Source organism: Tupaia chinensis, unplaced genomic scaffold, assembly GCF_000334495.1.
Source record: "Tupaia chinensis unplaced genomic scaffold, TupChi_1.0 Scaffold000037_18, whole genome shotgun sequence".
Taxonomy (NCBI): domain Eukaryota; kingdom Metazoa; phylum Chordata; class Mammalia; order Scandentia; family Tupaiidae; genus Tupaia; species Tupaia belangeri.
Window position 1 is genome coordinate 650,548 of NW_006159476.1, and position 25,902 is coordinate 676,449.

General features: G+C 39.3%; 1 protein-coding gene and 1 pseudogene across 1 annotated transcript in view; both read right to left on the reverse strand.

Moving 5' to 3' along the window:
- CCDC73 (coiled-coil domain containing 73) overlaps positions 1-25,902 on the reverse strand; it is a 130,308-nt gene that overhangs the window by 69,450 nt on the left and 34,956 nt on the right. The window contains exons 3-7 of the mRNA XM_027771861.1: positions 25,431-25,502; positions 19,456-19,527; positions 17,416-17,451; positions 15,670-15,744; positions 6,504-6,542 (exon numbers count right to left, since the gene is read on the reverse strand). Of these exons, the coding sequence (XP_027627662.1) occupies positions 6,504-6,542; positions 15,670-15,744; positions 17,416-17,451; positions 19,456-19,527; positions 25,431-25,502 (294 nt within the window). The remainder of the gene's footprint in view (positions 1-6,503; positions 6,543-15,669; positions 15,745-17,415; positions 17,452-19,455; positions 19,528-25,430; positions 25,503-25,902) is intronic.
- On the reverse strand, positions 14,939-15,325 carry LOC106734921 (60S ribosomal protein L35a pseudogene; annotated as a pseudogene).

Consider the following 25,902-nt stretch of genomic DNA (forward strand, 5'->3'; position numbering starts at 1 on the left):
AAAACAGCATGATCTTTCTGATCTAGTACAATGATAATATCTCCTGGCTCCAGTCCTGGTTCTTGGTCTCCTTCACCATGGAATGTTATCTTCTGGCCATCATTCATGCCTTTGTCAATATGAACTTCTAGAATCTTTTTCCTTCCATTGCAACTTTTATATATATCTTTAGGACTGATCCACTCTCCATGGCCTTAGCACTCCATGCATACAGACCTCGGCAATTGGGACAACACTCTACTGTTCCTTTCTTACCACCTCGGCCTTCACATTTGTCACAAATCACATTCTTTTTCAGGGCCGGTTTTCTTGTTGTACCATTATATAAATCTTCTAAGGTTACTGACAACTGATATACAACGTTTTTACCTCTTTCTCTCTACATCCTTCCTCCTCCTCCAACAAACATATCAAAGATGTCCATTGGGAAGCCAAAACCACCACCTGCTCCACTCTCTTTAATTGCCTGCTCTCCTCCTTTGTCATATAATTCCCTTTTCTTCGCATCAGAGAGAACTTCATAAGCTTGAGAAATCTGTTTAAACTTCTCGCCTTCATTTGGATTCTTATCAGGGTGGTACTTCAAGGCCAGTTTCCTGTAAACCTTCTTCAACTCTTCCTGGGTAGCATTGGATTTGACCCCCCCGAAAACATCATAGTAAGTCATTTCTTTCACCATTTTCTACAGCCCGTGAGCGGGCTGAGGCCGGCGTGGGGGAGCGGGAAGGTGCGCGTAGCTGTGTGCAGCTCGGGCAGCCGCCGCTCCTCAGCTCCTCACCGAGCGTTCTGGAAAGTTCCGCCACTCAGGTTATTTTTCTATGGTAAATTTTAACAAATGCAGCACATTCTTTTTTTTTTTTTTTTTCCAGAGAGGTTTTTGCTATAGGGCACGTGTGCTCGCCAGACAGAAAGAGAGAGACATAAAGCGAAAAATCATCTCCCAGGGGGGATGGCCACACTGCAATCCCTTCTCCCTCCATTCTCCTCTTGGGAATCCCACGCACCCACACATGCCTGGCCTGAGTTTTAAGCCACCAAGTCCGGGACTCAAACCACAGTCGACTACATGGGAGTCCAGCAAGATAGCCATTACGCTAACTGCTGGTCCCTACAAATATAGCACCTTCTCACTGCATTAGAAACTGGAATGTCAAGGAGAATATCCCCCTAGAATGAAGAGCAGCATAGTAGACTAAGTCTAGACCTCATGGGTCCTTGTACCCTCCTTAACAAACTCTAGAACTACTCTGGTCCCTACTCACTCTGCAGCTAACTGGGAACACCGCCACAGACCTCCTTCTCATACATCCCGCAGAGCCACCCTGTCCTGCCTAATACCTAAGTACAGGCAGTAGACCACAGTGGCCGCGAGTAAGGCCACCTGCGCTTACATCTCATCTCTGTGGCTTAGTGACCCTGGACAAATTATCTACCCTATTTGTTACAATGAAATGATAACAGAATTTCCCTCAAAGGGCTGCTGTGAGGATAAAATAAGTTAGTATATGTGACACCAAGAACAGTCTGCCACATAATAATCACAATATAATGATTGTTATTGCTATTTAACTGATAAAAGTATAATGGGCAAACTAACTCCAGCTGCTTCTACTTGAGGGCAATGAAATGAGAGGCAGAGGCTGGAGAAGGGAGTTTGTTTCTGCGTCCAAGTGACCAGGAGACAGTCAACAAGCACCACTGAATCGTCTCCAAAAAGTTCAGCATGTGCGCAGCATTTGTAGATACAAGACACAGCATGCACATCATTCCTCACTATGATCAGTCAATCGCTCTGCTCTGAGTGACTATTCTGATTCCTGCTTTTCTTTGAATACCCATTTCTGGTTTCTTATCTGACTATTATTTAAACAGATCTCCCTATGACTCAGCACTTACACTCTTCTCTTCAGAGGCCTTCCTTAATTTCAGAATGACTGCAGTACTGCTGAAGCTCAAGCTAGTCTACTTCAAAAGTGTTTTCAATTGTCTGGGAACCAGCAGTTAGCATAATGGCTATGTCGCTGGACTTCCACGTAGTCGACCGCGGTTCACGTCCCGGACCCGGTGGCTTAAAACTCACGCCGGGCGCGTGTGCGGGTGTGCCCAAGATCCCGAGAGGAGAATGGAGGAGAAGGGATTGCAGTGTGACCATCCCCTCTGGGGGGTGATTTCTCGCTTTCTGTCTCTATGTCTCTCTCTGTCTGTCTGGCGAGCGTACGTGCCCTATAGCAAAAAAAAAAAAAAAAAAAAAAAAAAAAACCACCTCCAAAAAAAAAAGTGTTTTCAATTGTTTTAATTAGCGTTAAGTTATTAGAGACTAAGAATAGCCTTCTCCAATATTAATAAAGAACACACATTACAATTAAAGTTGTATCTAACTAAATTATCTTGGCATGGCTGATGGCAGTCAACTTTGTTTAAAAGTTACTTTTTAGTGATATTAAGCCAAGTGATAATATCATAGGTAATAATTACGATAGATCAGTTGAAAGTTTCTCATTCAATTCTGCAGGTTTTTCAAATTTACCACTTAGTTATCTGAATTAGTTATGTCACAGAATGCAAACAAGTTGGCAAATGTACTTAGCCCTGGAGCTCTTATGCCTGCGTAGTTACTATTATTAATAACTAAATAATGAACAGTAATGAACCATATTCTTTTCCTCTAACATACCGTTTAATTCCTGATCTAAAGAATTACATTAGCTCTCAGCATATGTGTAGGAACCTAATAAGATTTCACTGAAAAATTGGTCTAATGGCATTTCTTCAGTTCAAGAAATGTTTAAATTCAAATCAATATTTATGTAGCCTTTACAAGAACACATCCTACTCCATATTAATACACAATCCCACAAAAGCTTCTGTAACCTTTTAAAAGTGGTAAACAAAATAGGCAGTCAATGCCTACAAAGGTCAACAAGGCATTTGAAAAAAGTCTGTGTGAACTCATGGGTGTCCCTACGCACAGAGCTGTATGTAACTGGAGTGAATTGTGATATGATATATCCCAGCGTCCTTTGAGGCCAAAGTTAAACAGAAATGCAGCTTCGTGTGCTAGCAGGACATAATTCTGGTTCTCATACACATTAGCCTATTCAACGGGCATGATAAGAAACTACTGAGATTTCCAAATCCCGTGGGCCCCTGTAGCACATTTGCCGATGTATGCCCACGTGAACCTGATGGGTTGTCCTCACTCAGCTTTGATAATGAGATAAAGGGCTCGCATACCTTCACTTTCGCAGACTCAGTGACACAGCACTGTCACCTATAAACTCAATGACACAACACAGCCATCCATACAAATACAAGATATGCTGTTTGACTTTGCCAACAAATCAGTATTTCAAAAATAGGTAGTTATGGGTCAGTTCCGTGGCCTGGTGGTTAAGGGAGCCAGAGCCCACATGGCCGACTGCAGTTCAAATCTCAGCCTCACAGCTTGATAAAACCAGCTGGGCTTATGTATGTGTGTGCCCAAAATCCTGACAGGATGAAGAAATGAAGAAGGAATTGAAGCCTGACTATGACTTATTGCAGAGTACTTTCTCTCCTCTTCTCATTCTCTCTCTCTCTCTCTCTCTCTGTTTTTCTAGTTAGTAGACACATCTTCTGGTAATTAAAAAAAAAAAAGGAAGGAAAAAAATCTGTAGTTGTACTGCTAATGCATTTATGTATAGATATACATGACATTTATAACTATGAAGTTATTTCTAAAAAGTCTCCAGTCTAGAAATATCCTACTCTGAAATAAAATATATGGTTATTCCCAACCATGTCAAAATCTTCAATAATGAAAGTTTGTTTTAATATAGAATAAAAAAATAAAAACCTTAAATCAAGTATTTTCTTTTAAAGAAAGTAATATGACTTTAAAATCTTTGGATAAGTTTTTACTCCTTTCATCAAGTTGTATTAGCTACTCTGTTATATAATATGGTCATCTATACCATAATCACTGAAGCCAGCAAACCCAATAAGAAAAATGTTCATTGATGACCAAATCATAATGATGGTTTATTTAATGTTCTAAAGGTTCTCTCTCTCTCTCTCTCTCTCTCTCTCTCTTTAAAGAGATTTTTGCTATAGGACGTGTGCACTTGCCAGACAGACAGAGATAGAAAGTGAGAAATCACCCCGGGAGGATGGCCACACAGCAACCCCTTCTCCTCCCTTCTCTTGGGACTCTGGGTATGCATGCGCATGTGCTGGGCATGTACACACATGCACCTGCCATGAGTTTCGAGCTACCAGTTCCAGGACTCCAACTGCAGTCAGACATGCAGAAGTCCGGCACCTTAACCACTATGCCACCTGCTGCCCCCCTAAAGTTTCTAACATGTTTTGTTTCATTCTTTCATTAGTTATACTTTTCTTCCAGGAGGATTTGAGTGGTTTTAGAGATAGATGAATCTCTCATTCATGATTGTGTTCATGTATCTGGGGGCCTATCACACCACCTCTACAAAAAAAAATCAGCTTATTGAATTCCTACAAGACAAAAATTTACTAGCAGTTAAGAGCTTACCTGTTGAAAAATTTCTTGATGCTTTTTTTTTTTTTTTTTTTTTGAGTTTTGCTATGGGGTACTTGTGCTCGCTGGAGAGACAGACAGAAAGCAAGAAATCACACACACACACCCCCAAGGGGGATGGCCACAGCACAATCCCTTCTCCTCATTCTCCTTGGGATTTTGGGCATGCACATACATCCACCCGGCGTGAGTTTTAAGCCGTCGGGTCTGGGACTCAACCTCACTCAGTCAATTATGTGGGAGTCCAGAGACATAACCATTATGCCATCTGCTGGTCCCAATGCTATTTTTTTTTTAATTTCCTTTAGGACACTCAACTTTATCCATTACTTCCCAAAATCCTACTTGGACAGTAGTAATCTTGTTTCCTGGCTTGCCCATACAGCCAAATAATATAAAAGAATTTACAGCTTTGAATAAAATAAGAGTAACTGAATTAATAAATGTCTTTATGTACTTTATTCAAAATACAATTTTTAATAAAGTAAAGATCATTTGAGTTATATAAAAATAATAGAAGAAGAATGGAAAAATGTAATATGTGCAAATATTTAGGAAAAATATTTTTAACTTTTAAATCAAAAATACAAACCTTCTGCCAGAATGAGTACAGAAGAGTAAGTGTTCGTAAGCAATATAGAGTTATTGTGATGAAAGTGACGTGATGCTTCGAACTGCCAGAAAAAATTATGACTATGATTCAAACATCATTTAAGTAGGCTAAGAGGTTGTAATTAACAGTAACAGGAAGCTCCAAAGTGGTCCAAATCAAAAATAAGTATACTGCATGCTTCCAGGTTTTTTTTTTTGTTGTTGCTGTTGTTTTAAGATTGCAAGTATCTATTTGATGAAATTTTAAAGTGGAATAAAACAAAACTCATTTTATGTTGCCTTTGCTCTTTAACTTGTAGCCTTATCTCCCAGGTCAAAGAGCACATTATTCAATTTCACTGTATTTTGTGTAAAACCACTGTTGCGTTGAAGATGACTTTCAATACAAATGTCATGGTACTTAAAGCTACACCAGAATCTAGTTTTTCAGCTTCTTAATTAAAATTACAGTTTAAAATAGTCTGCCAATATTATCTTTATTCTTTCCAGTTGAACAGCAATAGAATTTGCACATCTTTTATTCAGTCGAGCCTAGCAATCTTTCTGGGGCTCTACTTTTTAATACACCAAAACAATGTCAAAAAAGCAAAATACTTTTTGTACATAATAATATCATAGGAATGGTCTCTCATTTTGTCTCTTATATATACTATATAAGTCTTTCTCCAAAATTAGTTTCATTTGTTTTGCAGTCTGCTCCAAAGAATGGTAGCATGAACCCACCCAAGAAGCCCTCTGAAGATTTAAGTGGATACAGAATTTTGCTCAATCAGAAACACAGGGGGGTATATCTTTTTAAATATTATAGCTAGAAAGAGAGCATATCAAATACTCCATAAAATGTTAAGCTGTAACAGGAAAATATAAATGTTTAAATATACGACAAAAGAGGAAAGCAACAACGAATCCGCACTTGTCAAGCGGTAAAGGATGTGGACCGTATCCCAAGTGTAAAGAATAAAGGATGCAAGCCATACCCCAAATGCCGCTGTGTATATTTCAATTATTACGCTATAATTAGTAACCTCAAGTTTGTGTACTATCTATAAAAGATATCATTAAATAAGATTTTAGAGTTTTGTTGTTTGTTTTTAATATAAAACCTCTACCAATACTTTGAGAACTATGTAAAAATTATTTCATAATAATATATATGTTCTATGTAATCTGGACATAAATTTATAAAACAATTTATTAGTTATACTTGAAATTGTTAACCAAGGAACAGCAATAGCTAATTTCAACTATTTCTTTTTATTTTTACTATAAATGTCACATTTATAATTCACAAAAATACTATGCACCTTACATATTAATCCAAGTAGGGAAAATGTATATTTTGTAATTTCCTTACCATTTCACTCACTTTCTTCTGTAAAGAATATTTAGAAACCTTGAAAAATAAGGGAGGGAAAACTCATTAAAATTCTTTAATTATATACTACAAGTTCCTTCCAGTATTAAAATTACATGCTATAAAATGTAGCCTTCATCTTCTATGCATCATTTTTTAGGGACATTTTTCAAAATTTTATTCATAATAATTATTTCTTATAATACATCTACTTACTTATTCAACACATCTATTTACTTATTCAAGACTTTCCCAGGCCTCTGCAATACAGCAATGAACAGAACAAAGTCCCTGTTATGGCTTAGAGAATGATATGTCACCCAAGGTTTCATGTTTTACCATCTGATCTTCGTGGGCAATTATAGGATGTCCCCCAGAAATTCATTTGCTGGGACTTAATGGTACTGGTTGTACTTTAAAGGTGCTGAGAATTTACTTATTATTTGTTTGTTTGTTTGTTTAAAGAGTTTTTTGCCTTAGGGCATGTGCAATCACTGGAGAGAAAGAAAGACACAATGAGAGGGAAAGGGAGAAACCCCCAGGGGGGTGTGGACAGCCACACCCCAATCCTTTCTCTTCCATTCTCCTCCTGCATCTGAGGCATGCACACGCATGTGCTTGTTATGATTTTCAAGTCACCAGGTCTGAGACTCGAACTGTGGTTGGCCATATGACAGTCCATTGACATAACTGTTATGCCATCTGCTGATTCCCATTAAGTGACAATTTAATTCCTTAACGGTGTCCTCTCTTTGGGTCTTAGGGAAGGACCTCCATGACTGAGTTCTGATGGAATTTATAAGCAGAGAGAATGAGGCCCAAATGGCAGAGAGAAGTCACATATATACAAAATGCCTTTGCATCTTTCAGCCACCAGAATTATAGATTGATGGAATTTTATTTCTTTATAATTCAACCAATCTAGCGTAAACCTGTTGGCAACACAATAAGAAACTAAGATGTTCTCTTTCTTAGAAAACTTTTTTCCTAGGGGGAGTAGTGGTAGACAAAAAATATAAGTTAAAACTGTAATATGGCCAAGAATGGCAATAACTACTGAGGTAAAAAGTGTTAGCTCTATTAAAGAGCGCTTGAGAAACGGATAATATTAAAAATAAAAATTACTTTAAAAAAATCATCTCAGGACCAGCAGATGATGTAATGGCTATATCGCTGGACTCCCATGTAGTCAATCATGGTTGAGTCCCGGGCCCGGTGGCTTAAACTCATGCTGGGTGCATGTGCGTGCGTGCCCAAGATCCCGAAGGGAGAATGCAGGAGAAGGGACTATGGCGTGGCCATCTCCCCTGGAGGGTGATTTCTTGCTTTGTCTCTCTCTCTCCGTCTTTCTGGCGAGTGCTCATGCCCTATGGCAAAGACCTCCCCCCTGACTCCCCCCCAAAAAATCATCTCTCAGTCCAACACTTTGGTACTTCTAGATTTTTCTCAATGCTTTTACATCCTCAAAGTCAGTGGGATGTGATAATAATAAATGTACAGTTCTTTAACTGACTTTTGCTTAAACATCTTATGACAAATGATATATTAATATACTATATACCTTTTTAATGCTAACATAGTATTCTACTGCCTAACTTTACCGGTTTACCATATAACTCTCACATTTATGTGTAACAGGTTTAGTTTATTATTATTATGAACTATGCTGAAACAAACAAGTTTGTATACAGAATATTAGTTATTACTTTTAGCAGGACAAATTCCAAAAGCTGACTTCCTAAGATTTGTTCACTTTTATAGGCTTTTACAATCTGTTACACTATTTTCCAAAGCAGAGGACTAAGTTAAATTTTAATCGGCCACATATGAGTGCTCAATTTCTTAAACCCTAATGGTATTTGTTAAATTTAAGCAAAAGCGAAGTAATTATGTTTCTTATGAATACATTTTTTAGCATACTACCATGAAATAGATGACAGTTCTCTCTCACTTGGGGGGAGGTGACAGTGTGTGACCATTTACGGACGTCGACACTGTAAGTGGCCTGAGGTGAGTAAGAGAGCTGAGCGGGCCTCTGCAGCAGCCGAAGGATGAGGACGAGGGATGAGAAGGGTTAGACACCAGATGTGTTTGGGAGAGAAATCTGGGGAAAAAATGCAACTGGGAAGGGAGCTGTCATTAACTAGGATGGAAAAGACTAAACAAGAAGCAAATTTACAGAAGGGGGTTATTTAGGAACTTGGTTTTAAACATGTCAAGATTGAGATACCGTTTAGACATCTAGGCAGAAACACCAAATAATCACTCCAGGCTGGATTCAGGGTTGGGATATACATTTAGAAGTCACCTGTATGTAAATCCTATTTTAAAGATATAGGCCTAAATGAGATGGAGTATTCTTTTTTTTCTTGGAGAGGTTTTTTGCTATAGGGCGCGTGTGCTCGCCAGAAAGATAGAGAGAGAGAGAAAGCGAGAAATCACCCCTCCGAGAATGGCCACATCACAATCCCTTCTCCTCCATTCTCCTCTTGGGATTTAGGGCACGCACGCACACACGGCCAGCATGAGTTTAAGCCACCGGGTCCAGGACTCGAATCATAGTTGACTACATGGGAGTCCAGCGACATAGCCATTATGCCAACTGCTGGTCCCGAGATGGAGTATTCTTAAGATACACAGAATGAAAACAAAGTAAATGAGTAGAAGGTGTCTAAAAAGTTAGGAGAAAAAAATGAAAAGAGAATTCGGGCGACTGTCACTATAATCTAGAATGTGTCACCTGCTACTGTTAGCCAGAGCGGGCCACTGTCTTCAGACACTTTCCTCTGTCTTAACCCTTTCTGAATTACAATCCAAATCTGTATTCTATGAACACCTTTAGAGCATTCCTCAGCTTATTAAAATACCACGTATCAGCATTTCTGACACACAGCTGAATTTGGACATAATTAGATTGACAGGCAATCTTTTACTAGATTCTATATTTAATCTTTTATTTTTTTAATTCTAAAAGTCATATTAAAATTGGTTCATAATATCAGATATGAGCATCTTTCTAGCACAAAAACAAAACTATACTGACAGTAATGAATGTATTAACAACAGAAGACAATTTCAAAGATGAAATATAAATGTTTTCCTATTATAGTTATCCCTCACTCAATAGAAAATTTTAAGAACACCTGACTGGGGGCTGGCAGGTAGTGTAGCAATTAAGGCACTGGACTCCCTCATGGCCCACCGTGGTTCAAGTCCCAGACCCAGTGGCTTGAAACTCATGACAGGTGTGTGTGCGTCCATGCCCAAAATCAGGAAAAGAGAATGGAGAAGGGATTGCAGGGTGGCCTTCTTGCCTGGGGGATGATTTCTTGCTTTCTGTCTTTCAAGCAACTGCACACTCCCTATAGCAAAAGTCTCTCAAAAAAATTCTGACTGAAAAGCATACTTCTTCAGAGCAAGCCTTATTTTCCCATTCATTTTCCATGAATTGGATTTATGTTATGTGGGAATGAAGTCCTCCAAATGACGATGCTGAAAACATGTGGCCCCTTTCTCTTCCTGAACAGTTCAGTCCTCAGTATATCACCCAGTGTAGAAAAGGTCGGGTATGTGAAGAAGTGAAAGGCCATGGCCACAGCACTCCAGAGGAGGGTATCGGTACCCTTCCTGTGGAAGAAGGCAGTGTACTGTGGGGAGTCAGAGGCCGAGCAGGCTGAGGAGGGTACTCAAAGAGAGACCCAGCTGGACGGGTCAGAATGCAAGCTAGCAGCAGGTCTGGCACCATGGCCTGATGGTTAAGGGTGCTGGATCCCATATGGCCAACAGAGTGATTAAATTCCTGGACCCAGCAGCCAGAATAACACGCCATGTACCACTCCACATATGCCAACAATCCTGCTAAAAGAATGAGGAAGGTATATCAAAAAAATTCAGAAACCAGTTTAAATGGACTCGCACTGGCCAAACCAAGAATAATTTGAGATCAAAAGATAAAATGATAGTCACAGATATCAACCCATTGAAAACAACAAGAAATTATGAGTCTATTTTGATATAAATATACTAAAAATTTGGGGGGCAGCAGGCAGCATGGTAGTTAAGGCACTGGATCCCACATGACTGACCCTAAAGTTTAAGTCCTGAATCTAATCAGTGTGCATGTGTGCCCAAAATCCCGAACTAAGAATGAAGACCATATTACAGCATGATCGTTCTCCCTGGAGGATGATTTCCCTCTCTCTCTGTCTCTCCTTAGCAAGTTCATGCCCCCTATGGGAAAAAAATAAAAACAATAATAATAATTGGTGAAAAACAGGATACTGACTAGTTTCAAATTAACTCCCTACAAAATACTCTGCTTACCAAGGGGGAGAAGAGTAACTTTACAGTGGAGAAACTTGCCAGATACAATCACCTCCGCTGAATAAAGTAAGTATCACCAATAAGGAAGCAAACCTGAACTCATGTGTTATCTAACAGGATTCAGTAAGAACACAGTATTACTTCTGTGATATTCCTCCAGAGACACATAAACAGAATCACACAAACAAAAACTGAAAGACACTGTAAGTAACTGGTCTGTAATCTTTAAGAGTACCAAAGTCGGGGAAAAAAATGAAGCAAAGACTGGGGGACTCACCCAAATGGAAAGAGATTAAAGAGCTATGACAAGTGCGGCACCTCGTGGGACTCTAAACCAGGTTCTTCTGCTACACAGCATTTTACTAGGGCAGCTGGCGAAGCTGCATGTGCGCTGAACCTTCCGGCTGTGTAGTAGGGCTGATGTCCTGGTACACTGCATGGGGGTAGTTGTGTTACAGTTTTATAGGAAAGTGTTCTTGACAGTAAAGAGATACACTATTATAATGGGGTGAAAGAGCAGCAGGCTGGCAAATTACTTTCAAGTCACTGTAAAACAAATTCATTATTTGCACTGTATTTCAAACACTTCTGTAAGTGTATGATAGTTTCAAAAGAAAAAAGTTAAGTGATTCCAAAAACACCGTAGAATAAATACAAAATGCTGAAAAAATACGGCTATACTAAAAAGCATTATACATAGCTGAAGTGCAAAAGCAAAGAAGTGCAAAGTCCATGGACCAGGAATAAGAGTGCAAACCCACAGAGATGTGAGTGTGCAAGTAGCTGCTTCAGTAGTCCTGAGCCCACTGAGCTCAGTTGCAGGCTTCAATCGCTGAACGAGGGTTTTAGTGCCCCTGTGAGCAAAGAGTCAAGGGATCTCGAACACTGTGGAATACAGACAGGACTCTAGACAGGCAGGCCTCATAGCCTAGTGGTTAAGGGGCAGGATCCCACATTGCTGATCGCCATTTGGAATCCCAGCCCTGGGAACTTGAAAAACATGCTGAGTGCGTGTTTGTGTGCATGGGTGTGTGTGTGTGTCCAAATTCTTGAGAGGATGGAGAAATGGAGAAAGGAGCAACCCCATGGAGGGTTGCTTTCTCTCTCTCCATCCTGTCTCTCTCTCTAGTGAGCATATGCTGCACCCCTGGCAATTAACAAAAGAAAAGGAAAAAAGGAACTCTAGGAGAGCTGCTAACTGTCAAGGAAGGTGAAAGACTCAGCTTAGATCTCTGGATCCGAAATGAGAAGCCTAAACTTGCAGTGAAAAGGTGTGAGGCCCTAACAAGCACTCCGCACCTGGTGTGCACGTCCTGAGATGACAGATTAATACAAGCACCAGGGACTGAGCAGCGAAAGGTTTGGAACTCAGAACAGAAGCAATGCAGAAGCGTTCTGCAGGAAGAGTTCCAGGACACAGCTTCACCAGAAAAATAACAACTGAAGAGCAGCTCGTGATGTAAAATTTATGAACCATATTATAAAGGAAGATATGCAATGAGGGAGACTCAGCAGGCGTACACTGCAAACAGGAAGACTCATACCCACCAGTAACTAGAGATAACAGAATCTCAAAGATATTATAAAAATTATTTCTCAGTGACAAAAGAAATAAAGGATATAATAAAAATATGGGGAACATATAAGACACTATAAAAAGGCAGGTTTGGAAAAGCACCAAATACAATTCCTATAGAAGAAAAATGTAGTCATGGAATAAAGAACTTAACAGATAAGTTATATGGCAAATAAAAAACATAGTTGGGAGGGCCAGCAGATGGCATAATGGCTACATCATTGGACTCCCACATGGTCAACTGCAGTTCAAGTCCTGGACCTGGCAGCTTAAAGCTCATATAGGGTGCATGTGTGTGCATGCCCAAAATCCTAAGAGGAAACTGGAGGAGAAGGGACTGCAATGTGGCCATTACCCCCCCCCTGCCCCCAGAGGGGGTGATTTCTTGGTTTCTATCTCTCTGTCACTCTCTGTCTCTCCCATGAGCACACATGCCCTATGGGAAAACATCTAAAATAATACTAATAATAATCGTGGTCAACCCCATAGCCTAGTGATTAAGGAAACTGGCTCCCCCCAACCAGTTTGAATCACAGCCCAGGTAGCTTGAAAAAGATGCCAGGCTCATGTGTTTATGTACCTCAAATCCTGACAGGATGGAGAAATGGAGAAGAGTGGATTGCAACATGACCACACCCGATTGCAGGGTGCTTTCCCTTTCTAGCACTCTCTCTGGCAAGCATACACACCCTCTGGGAATCAAAAAAGAAAAAAACATAGTTCAATAGTGAACTAGAAGACAGCACAAAGGGAACTGAATAAAATACAGCAAGCCCACTGAGATAAAGAAATGGAAAATGTGTACGCTCTAGATATCTGGAGGACAGAATGAAAAGATTTAATACATACCTAATGAGTTAGAAAGGAGAAAACAAAGACTTGCTGAGCAAGATAATACTTGAATTGATAATGACCTATTATCAATTTAATTCCAAAAATAAATGAAAATATTGACTTTCATGTTGCAAAAATAAATCTTTTAAGTACAAAAAGATCGAAAAACTGACTAATACTTGGGTAACTAAAAAAAATGTGCTAAGTTCATTCAGAAAGCTATGACATTATTTTTTATTGTTATTTTCTTTGTTTTGTTTTTTGCCATATGGCAGGTACAGAGAGAGATGGAGAGAGGGAAAGTGAGAAATTATCTCCCAGTGGGGATGGCCACACCGCAATCCCTTCTTCTCCTCCGTTCTCCTCCTGGGATTTTAGGTATGCATGCAAGCACCCAGCATGATTTTCAAGCCACTGGGTCTGAGACACCAACTGCCATGGGTCATGTGGGAGTCTAGTACCTTAACTGCCACATTGCTAGTTGGTCCTGCCACAACACTATTTTTAAATTGACAACCCAGCAACACTTAAGTTTTATTCTGTAACTATAATTAAGTCTTCCACAATAGGCTAATTCTAAAAATGGAAGCCAACAGTATTTACCCTATGATTAATATAGATACTGTTTAATGCAAACCCAACAGAGAGCTAATAGTGTGTGTTTCCTTCTTTACAGGTTCCGTGTCCTACTTGAATAATTTCACTAAATTAGGACCTAATGATAATCTCTCTTCGTAAACTCTTATTGCTCAAAACTATCCTGAATTTTAATTTTTAGATCTCACTTTCCCTCTCTCCATTGTCTCTCTGGTTAAATTTTAAAAATAATAATAATAAATAAAATTTAATAAATATTTATTTTTTAAAAATTTTTATTTGTTATGAGAGAGAGAAGTTGAGATGGATTGTTGACTAGGTCTTCCACACCAGGACCCCATGCACCAAGCTCCCAGTAGCTAGGCTTGTAGTTGAAAACCACCAGGCCTGGTCTAGTCAGATTAGGCCAGGAACCTAGCTGGGCCTCCCAGATACCCTCAGCCTCTGAACAGCAGCATCTTAGCAGTCTCCACCACTACAGCTGGACCTTTTTTCATCTTTCTTACACAGTCATCTGTTTTCCCTGGAGTTTTAATCACTTCTACTTTTGTTGCTGAAACAAGGATTATTCGCTGTATCTTAAGTATTTTCCAGCCTCCTATTCATTCCATCTGAGACACAGAAGCCATTCTCATCTCTTTATTGAAGATATTCATCTTGTGGGACCAGCAGCTGGTGTAATGACTATGTCTCTGGACTCCCATGTAGTCGACCACGGTTCAAGTCCCAGACCCACCAGGCGCGAGCGCGCGTGCGCACATGTGTGTGTGTGCCCAAGACCCCAAGAGGAGAATGAAGGAGAAGGGACTGCGGCATGGCCATCCCCTCGGGGGGCAGGGGGGTGACTTCTCACTTTCTGTCTCTGTCTCTCTTTCTGGCAAGCACATATGCCCTATAGCAAAAACCTTTCCAAAAAAAAGTAGACAGTGACAAAGTAAACATGTGTGTATGCTTACCTAACTGTATACATGCACACACATTTTTAATCCCTAGAGCAACCACTATAAAATTATAAAAGATATGTACTAATCACCATATAATTCCAAATCCTTATTATTATTTTTTACAACGCAAATCCATTTTTATTCATTTACGTCTGATTATTTTAAATCCTTGAGGGGTACAGCATCACACGGATTCTGTGTCCAATGGCCTTAGCAGGAAGGTTGCTTTGGAATTTGGCTCGAACCATGCCACTGTTCCCATGGGCATGGGTAACCTTTCCCCAGATTACTCTGGTTTTATTTGGTTTGCCACCAGGAGTCACTGTGTTGTTTTTTGCTTTGTACACATAAGCACACCTCTTGCCTAAATAGAATTCCGTTTCATCTCGTGCATAAACACCTTCAATTTTAAGAAGAGCTGTATGCTCCCTTTGGTTGCTCAGACCCCACTTACAGCCAGCAAAAGTGGCCTTGGACCACAGCCTTCCAGACATAGTTGCCTTTTAGAAGTCCTGTTCCCAGCAGGCCTTCACAGGCTCCAAGATGGCGGAAAGGGCTCCAAATCCTTTTTCACTTGCTGTTGTATCCCCCAGTGCTAAGCACATAGTAAGATGGCAAAAAATATATGTTAAATGAATCATTGTTAGTTGAATACCTCTGCATTTCTGTAAGACTGTGATCAACTTATGGGCAAAAAATTATATTTTCTTAGTCTATATGTGCAGGAATAAGCAGAGTACTTAGCTTACAATAACAATTCTGTTAATGCTATTTTAACTTTTAAGAACCATGAGTAAAGCAGTTAAAATATGTAGGCCTTACTTGTTTTCTTCATGTATAATTTGATTAAAAAAAATACTATTGTAAGAAGTAAAAATTAAGATAACTTTACCTGTAATGTTTTTAATGTTTCTTTCAATCCTTCTATTTCCTTTTCTTTTATTTCTGTAGCAAGTTGATATTTTCCCTTTAAGTAAAAAAAACCTGTATTTCAATACTTGCCAGTGTAAACATCATAGAAGGGGAAAATAGAAGAGCTCAAAAACCAAAATCTCTACTTTAAATCTATTTCACAGACTTTAAACTTATAGCTGTACTGCAAATTACATTTCTACTAACTGCAAAATATCATAAAATTACAATAAGCTCTTTATATAGTGATTATAAAATAGAACTTTTTTTTCGGTTTTGCCATAGGGTGCATGCGTTCATGGGGAGAGACAGAGAAAGGGAAAGTGAGAAATCACCCCCAGGGAAGATGGCTACACTGCAATCCCTTCTCCATTTTTCTCTCAGGGTTTTAGAAACATACACACACATGCTTGGCATGATTTTTAAGCCACCAGGTCTAGGGTTCATCTCTCCATGTGGGAGTCTAGCACCTTCACCATGCCACCTGTGGGCCCCATGGAATATCTTATTATGAGAGCATTTTTATGAAAGCACTTAGAGACATTATAAAAATATTCAATTCACACATCTAAAATTAAGATATTCTAGTTCATAAGATACAGGTACATTTGTCTTATAAACACAAAGGTATGGGAGAATTTTTTAAGGTTAGTCTTTTGCTAAAAATATTAAATAATAAATGATTACTACAAATAGTATGTTCATTAATATAATACAAATATGTACTATTAAATAGCTAAATCAGGTATTTAGTACCTTCTGTGGTTTGGATAATAGTTTGTCCCCCAAAGGTTCATGTGCTAGAAGTATAGTTCCAGGGTAACATTGAAACCTTTGAGAGACAGAGCCTAATGGACAGCGTTTGGACCATAGGGGCATCCCCTCACGAGCAGGGTATTATAAATATGGTTGTACCCTCCCTCTGAATGCACCTGCTGATCTTCCTATTTCTGTCACCCATGGTGTGACCAGAAGCTGGCCGGCCCCATGTTGTTGACTTTCCAACCACCAGAACTAAAAGCCAAATAGACTCCACTATTTATAAATCACCCAGAAATACATTTGGGTGATTTGGGTGTTTCTGTGAGCAGCATAACAATGGACCAACAACAAACTAAGGCAGTGCAAGATCAAATTCTAGGTTTGTTGCAAGTTGTACCCCCTTGGTCGATTGGCGCCCAGATGCAGGTCATTGAAACGTTCTTTAAAAAGATAATTACAGGGGCAAGCAGGGAGCATGGAGCTTAAGGTGCTGGATTCCCACATGGCCAATGGCAGTTCAAGTTCTGGACCCAGCAGCTTGAACAAATGGCAATAAATAGATAGATAGATAGATAGATAGATAGATAGATAGATAGATAGATAGATAAACAAATTTTTATGAAGGTAGTTACATTGAAAAAGCACTGGAAATATATTATGATTAATAGACACACTGTGGTGGACTGCAAAGATCCTGCAGACAGGGGAGCTGGGGCCTAGATTCCAGCAACATTATTACCATTTCAAAGCAAGACTTTCATAAATTATTTATCTTGGTAGACTTCAGTGTTCTCAACTGTAAATGATAACAGTCAAGTAACATGATTATATTTCTGCTTCTAAGATTTTAGACAACTAACAATCTCCACCTGTTTATTACTAATGCTTTTTTCTATTATGGCAAATAATTGATCACTAAATGCACTTAGCTTAGCTGTAAATTATTTTAAAAATTTACAAATACCTTTTCTTCTTCCAAGGCACACATCTTCATTTGCAACTGATCAAAAATTTCAAAAAATTAAAATACAATAAGTAAACTATTCATTGTGATTTGCACTAGTCAGTGAGACTACAAAGGAATTTCATATATCTCTATTGTTTTAACTAAATATAACATGAATATGATACTTTCACATTCAGGAAATAAAATATATAAAAGTGGGGCAGAGGACAGCTGCCAAAGTAAATGGATGACTTAATCATACTAATTAGAAATACCAATCATATCTGAAAACTTTTAAAACTTACTTCTCCCCTCCAGAATTTTTTTAAATATCTGAATATTTTGCCATTCAATCCTAATAGCATATAGTATTTCCTGAAGTTACAATTTTATGAATGAATATCATCTGTATTTGAGTTGATAGTATTTATGTTCAGAAATTTTTAAATTCATGTGGCAACCTAACCATGACCTTTAAAAATAATGACATTTTAAAAGAGCAAAACTAGAGAACATGAACCAAAAGAAAATAATAAAATATTCTAAATAAGACAAGGATATAGGGTAAAACAGTCAAGAAATAATTTTTTTCTTTCGAACTTCCCTATTTCCTTTTTCACACTCCTCACCAACATTCAAGATCTCGTTCTTTCAAACAAACACAAAGAACCCAAGGCACTTTCTCCCTGCCTACTAATCAGGAGATCCTTCTTACTTTTTTATTATTTTTATTTTTTGAGAGATTTTTGGTATAGGATGATAGTGCTCACCAGAGAGACAGAAAGACAGAAAGCAAGAAATTATCTCCTGGGGGGATGGCCATGCTGCAATCCCTTCTCCTCCAGTCTCCTCTTGGGATTTTGGGTGTGTGTGCACACATGCCCAGCATGAGTTTAAGCTACCAGGTCCCCAGGACTCAAAGCATAGGCGACTACATGAGAGTCCAGCGACATAACCACTAAGCCATTTGCTGGTCCCAATCAGAGGATTCTTATCCTGCCCAGGGTGCCTCCTGAGTCTGAGACTAGGCCCACTCTGGTCCAGAGAGACTACAGGGCTACATTCTCTGGCTTCTGCTTCCTGACTCATCAGTTAAAATTCTCATAACTTTGGTTAGGCTGATGCAGATTAAAGGAAGAAAGTTTGTCATTTGTCATTTGCTTAAGGAAATTCATACTCAGGTGTAAATTACCAATAACCCTAACCTACTAGGATTAACAACTTAAGTTATACAGGATTTCTTTTTAATGTGCACTTCTTTTTCTAAACACACACATTTGTATGGACATTAAGACAAAAAAGGAAGGAAGGAAGGAAAAGGGAAGAAAAAGTAGTGATGGTGGTACAGATACAAAGAAAAAACTTCCAGAGGATATTTTGCATGAAAACACATTCTTAAACTAATGTCTTCTTACTCAGGATCGAAGAGAAATTTGAGGCACAAATCAAATTAACTAAAGATGTGCTATTTGTTTCTTTAAAATAGAGTTGTTTGTCTTTCCCCCTCTATTTTGTCTCCGTTAGTTACTGATGGCTGGCATTACGGAGTGTATGATAATCACCTCTCACCCTTCCCAGCTTTCATGCTGATGAGAAGCATCCCAGCTTTTCATCAGTGTCATGGCTCTGACTTGGGTAATGTGAAAGCAGGAAGACCCCAGGATATTCTAAGGAAAGAAAGAAGAAAGAACAACAGTGCACGTGGCACACTCACCCAAATTATTTAGGACAAATGAAAATTCATGTCTTCCATCTCCAAGAAAACAGTTTTCTTAATTTCCCTCCTTAACCAGCTCATTCTACTACTTACATTCTCTCTTATTAGTTTTGATTCAAAATATTGGGTCGTTGAGGAAGTCATGATGTATTTTTGCATAGGAAAAAAAAAAAGTCAGGACTTCCAACGACCTAATAACTTCATTCACTTCCTACTTCCTATAATACCCTTTTCTCCTCCTAGGCTTCAATGAGCACAGAGAACAGCTTGTCACAATATTCATGGAAAGGGGGAAACACGGTAGTTTAAATTGTGGTGTTTGTCTATGCTTATGAAATTACCTGCTTTTTAAAAACTGCCATTGCTTCTTTGTGTTGCTTTGCTAATGTTTCCTTCTGATTCTGAAGAGTTTCCTATATAAAAAATATGAGAAACCAAAAAATAAATTCTAGCAACTTTTTCAATTTTAAGTCTTAATTGGATCCACAGTTTAAATAAAAGTTAAACATATTTATTTCATATATTACTTTATGCTCTTGAAATGCAACATTAAACCAATTTTGTGATTTTTTAAAAAATTTTCCCCAGGGCAGGTACACTCACCAGAAAGACACAGGCTTGTGGGGGCAGGGGGAGGGGAAAGAGAGAAAGGACCCCCAACAATGGGTCATGGTCATGCTGTAGTCCCTTCCCATTTCTCCATCCTGTCAGGACTAACCAAAGACATGAATATTAACAGTCCTAGTGACAAGCAGATCATGGTCATAGTATTCCCAGAGAATCAATTTTATTATCTAAGCACAAATTCTCATGTGGCAAACTATACGTCTTTAAATTCACTGAATTAAATTTTACAATACCAATACTACCACAGGGCATTTTTGAAAAAGATCCTCATCTATGACCCCACTTCTTTTTGTTCCCATATCTCCCTTTTTTTTTTAATTGCAAGAGGGACCAGGGTTACAGAGGGTCCTCCCCTTCTTGCCTTCCTGTCCATGTGTACACATGTGCTCTACCATGAATTTAAAATAATTAATTAAAATATGTAAGCTTGTTACTCTTTCTCTATTATCCAAAGAAAGGAAAATCCATAATGATCCACTCTCTGATCAATGACTGCACCTTAAACAACTTTATTAGAAACCCCTTCTAGATGAAATCTGGGTTTAATCTTGTTTATTGATAGGTCATTGTTTAAAATTGAAAAGGGAAAAATATTAGGCTGGATACACTGCAGCAGTCTAAACTGACCCCTAATTATGACTCCTGCCAGAGGTAAAATCAGTCCAGAGACAAAACTGATTCCAACTCAGCAAACCGGCTGACTCGAGAGAGCGAGCGAGTGAGAGAGAGCGAGCTCGCAGCAATGGCAGCTCTGGCCTTGGGGCCATTCGTCATCCTCTCAGTGTAGAAGCCATGGGGGCTTCTTACTGACCTTGAGAGGAGTCCCAACTTCAAATGGGCATCAACTGTTAAATGCACTTATCTTCCTCAAGAGGTGGCCGTCACAAAGCCACATATAAAGGAGGACACACAGGCTACAGAAGATGTCCCAGCTCATCTCTATGGCATGCCATCCTGGCCCCATGAACCCAAAGCCACACCTCTGAAGGCAATAGAAGAGCTCTCTTAGAATGCCCACACCCGGCTCCAGAATCTGAAAAGGAAACAGAACTATAACTGGATTGCGTGATTAAAAACTACCAAATTAAAATCTCTCTTGGGACACTTTCAAGACAGACACTTGGTGGCACCAGAGGACCTCAATGAAATGTCACAAAAATGTTACACGCAATTATCCATCAGAGCAAGGACGAACTGAGCACTTCGCTCAAGTAGCACTGACGGGAGATTTCACTAAGGTCACTGAGCACATCTGGTGCTCCGGAGCACATCTCATGAGTCCCCAACACCCTCCTGACAAAACCATTATCCTTATAGAGTCAAGCCTCAGAGAGACATAGCACTTCCAAATGAGCTTCCTTGAAACAGTCACAGCAGTGGCCTCTGGATGTGTTCTCATCATGGCTTACTTCTCAGGATGGATTAAACATTTCCTTGACAGAGAGTTACAGTTCTGAGAGTGGAATGAAAAACTACTTGATTCCACAGTTGCCAACCTGAGGAAACCCAGTGAGAGGCACTAATCTTACTAGCACTGTAAGAGAATGCTGCAAAGCTTTGTCATCCATTTAGACATTCCATCGTCCCCATCACCTCACTCTTTGGAAGAAGCAGAGAGATGGTGGCATATTAAGTCTGACACTTTTGAACTTCCATGACCAAAAAGGTCACCTCTAGCTTGCAAAAACCATGCAATCTATACTTCCCTATTTTCGTTACTTTCACCATACATACATTAGCTGCACATCTCCCTGTGAAGTGGGCCACCTTGCCTCATTGGGGCATTTCCTTACTTCATACCAGCATGGTAAAATACTCCAAGGGACACGTGTGCTATGCTTCATAGTCTCACCACCAATGAATATAAGCTGCCTTTCCTCTATGGGATCTGAATCTCAGGGATAGTATTTTCTGTAAAGGATCCCAGAGAGGGAAAAAAAAAAAAAAGCACATCTCAAAGCCATGTTGGAAATCAGCCAGTTGAGCACACTGCTATCACAGTGGCTAACCTCCAGAGATAGCTCCTTGGATTTCTGTCTCCTAGATAAACAGATGCTGTGTTTCACTCTCTAATACCTGACTGCGGCTCCACGAAAAGACTTAAAACTAACGGGTCTTACAAAAACTTCAGGGGAACGAGCAGATGGTGTCATGTTTACATCGCTGGACTCCCACGTAGTAGACTGCAGTTCGAGTTTGGGACTCGCTGGACTCCCACGTAGTAGACTGCAGTTCGAATTTCGGACTCATCGGCTTAAAACTCATGCCAGGTGTGTGTACATGTGTGCCCAACATCCTGAAAGGAGAATAGAGAAGGCATTGCGGTATGGCCATCCCCCATGGGTGGTGGAGAATAGAGAAGGCATTGCGGTATGGCCATTCCCCATGGGTGGTAATTTCTCTTTCTGTTTTTCTGTATCTCTAGGAAGTGAGAATAGAGAAGGCATTGCGGTATGGCCATTCCCCATGGGTGGTAATTTCTCTTTCTGTCTTTCTGTATCTCTAGGAAGCGCATACACCCTATAGCAAAAATCTCAAAAAAGAAAGAAAACTTCAGAAACACTGTCTTTAGAAAGAAACAGTTTCTGTTCAACAGCTTTGGATCAAGAGGCAAGTAAATGAAGTAGACAGTCTCGATCTAAGACGTACAGTATAAAATCTAGAGGGGGGGGCCACGGCACTCTGGCCCAGAGGATCAGTCTGGCCCAGTTGTCTATTTCCGAATAGCTTGTGAGCTATGAATAGTTTTTCAATTTTCAAATTGCTGGAAAGAAAAAATATCTATCTTCAAGGCACCTGAAAACTGCATAAAATTTAAATTTTGGTGTCCAACCACATTGATAATCTAAGTATTTACTGCCCATGGCTGCTTTTATACTACAAAAACAGAGGTGAGTAGTTGTGCCAAAGACCATATGATTCACAGAGCCCGAAATATTTACTATATCACTCTTTACAGAAAAAACTCACCAACCCCCTCTCTAGATGACCAAAGCTACGGACTGCAGTATTTTGGTTTACAGGCTTTTGTTCTTTATTCTATGAGATATTTTCTTTCTTCTTTATTAATCCAGAGCCTTAAGTAAATACATATTATTTCTTAATCACAATATTTCCAAGATCCATATCCTTAATAGTACTCTGTATTCTCGGCTACTCAAAGATATGAGTCCAGTAACATCGGAAATTTGTCTGATTTGGGGACTGCTTCTGTTCTTTTGCTTTAATTTGGATATTCTTGGCTTCTGGTATTGATCTACAAAGTCTTGATATAATCTTTCCCTTAGTATTTTTCCTATTTACCTGTTCAAACATGTGACTTCTGCAGTCTTAAATACTATTGCACAGCTACCATCCTCTCAGATGATCCAATAAATGATCATCCAGTAAGAAAATAGGGAAAATTTTGTGCTTACACACATGGATATATGTGAGCAACGATCAGCATAAATAACCTTATATGCTATTGACTCTTCATAGAACAGTGTAAATCTTGAATCATATCCCAAATAATAACCGTCTATTGTCTAGCTATTTCTGAAAGAGCAAAGGAGATTGAGAACCCGGACCACCTGCATCAATGTAACAGCCATTAGTGCTAAGAACTGACAAGACTTGTGCCAACACCTTAGTTTTTTGTTCCAGGAAACCTCTGCTCAGCAAAATATAAGACTATAAAAAACAATAAAATTTTATCACTGTTTCAGGTAATTGCTCCAAAAGAATTATCTGAGAGAATCATTTATTTGAGTAGACATCTGGCTTATTAAACAATCATTTACTCTCAAAACTACCTTCAAGATCTGCATGTTGCTACAGTCACCAATCCAGAAATATAGAATCACAAATTGTGCCTAATCCCAATCAGTGCCCTGCCTTTAAAGATCCTCCTGCAGACCCCTGGGCCTAGACTCATAGCCCTCCCTATATTCCAGTTCTGACTTGGCCCTGGGCACTAAGTCGGTGCAAAGGCAGTGTGCTTGCGTACTATGGTAAATTCTAATAAACACAGCTGCTTTATTAATGGGTTGTTTGGTGACAAAAGAATGCAAGACAGCACTTCTAATTTACACTGTCAACAACAACAAATAAAAGCTCCTGTTTTTACACAAGTTTGTAAAGTAAGCTAGGGATGTGGCTTTATTTTTGTACAGATGGAACCTAGCACTCTAACACTATCTCTTGACTATTCTCTCCACTGATATGAAAGCCACCTCTGTCACTTACTAAATTAGTTTACATATGAGGATCTATTTCTAGGCTTCAGTATGTTCCACTGAAAATTCATGTACACTACACAAAGTTATTTTCGTTATTATAGCCTTCTAATATGTTTAAGTGTGACTATTTCACCCTCTTCTTACTCAAAACTTTCCTAGCCACTCTTTTTTTTTTTTTTGGAGAGGTTTTTGCTATAGGGCGCGTGCACTCGCCAGACAGAGACAGAGAGACAGAAAGCGATAAATCACTCCCCAGGGGGGATGGCCACGCCGCAATCCCTTCTCCTCCATTCTGCTCTCGGGATCTTGGGCACGCACGCACACGCGCTGGGCGTGAGTTTAAGCCACCAGGTCCAGAACTCAAACCGCGGTCAACCACGTGGGAGTCCAGCGACATAAGCCATTACGCTAACTGCTGGTCCCCCTAGCCACTCTTGAATATTTATTTCCACATAAACTTTCAAATCAGTTTAAGTACCCCAAACATGTTCTTGGCATTTTAAATTGGACTGTATTAAAATTACCAAATTAACTGAAGGGTTCTAATAACTTTATACTGCTGACTCTGCCTTCACATTCTGAAATGTATTCTGACCTCCAGTTTGCACTTAGTGTCGACCTGCCCTTTCTCTCCACAGACAGGTCTGTTTCAGACCTGTCCCTCATGTAACCCAACCCTGGTTTTATTCCCACATTCTACACAACATTGTGAGCTGTACCGCCTCAAAAGGCCATCACTAGTCTGATCCATCCTTGGACACCTGACTTCTGATTCAGATATGTTACCTCAAGTTCTTCAAGCTGCCAAATGGTGAGAAGAGGGACCACGGTAAATAAGCTTTCAGTTTTTAGCTATTGGGATTACTCTGAGAGGAAGTCATAAGCGGTATTAATTATAAACGCTTCAATAAAAAATTAGAGGAAAAATCAGAGTGCATGTTTTTCTTAATGTAGTTAGTTACATAAGAAGCAACACCTGGGAAAATGCACTAGTTCAGAGGGTTCGATGCTTTAAAACACCCTCACTCCTCTATAATACACGATGTGTTTCTAGGGGTGTAAAAATCAGTTTTCAGATATCCTTAGCGTTATATCAAAAAGCCTGAATACAATTTGTGTTCGGTTGTCTAGAAGCCCACATTTTATCAACAATTTTTAGTTGGAATTTTTCTGGGGCTTTTAAAATAATTCACTACCCTCAAATATGTTTAGAAAATTTAAAAATTAACTTTGCAAAATGGATTAGAATATTTTTTTAAGAATTCTTTTATTGAACTTTATTTATTTTATCTATCTATCTATTTATTTATTTTAGTTTGAGCAGAGAGGGACAGAGATAGAGAAAGTGAGAAAGCAAGCTGCCAGGTCCGGGATTAAAACCGTGGTCAGCCATGTGGGAGTCCAGAGCCCTTAACTACCACACCACCTGCCAGATAATAAAAATGTTAATCTGAGGGGAAAATACTCACCTTTTGCCACTTAAGTTCTTGTGTCTCGACTATAATTTTACTAATCTGCTCTTCATATTGAGTTTCTGCTTCCTAAGTGAAAAAGAAAAAGGATGCCATGAGAACCAAGACTTCAAAACTTCCAGTTTCAGAGGAATTCATGTAAAATCCATCAGATGACCAGAAACCACCACCACATCTACACAAGAAATATGGGAAATAAAGAAAGTATCTCTCCCCCAGCGGGAAAAAGCAGCCCTTCATCATCCTCAGACAGTACAATGGAACTCGTGGAAATGTCAGATAAAGATTTTAGGATATTCATAGTGACAAAGCTAACAGAAATGCAAGAGGAGAGAGACAACGAACTCCAGAAAATGCAGGAGAAAAGAGACAACAAATTCCAGGAGGCGAGGAAGTTCTTCCATGATCTGAAACAGGAAATACACACCATAAAAAAGAATCAGATGGAATTGTTAGAGATAAAGGCTGT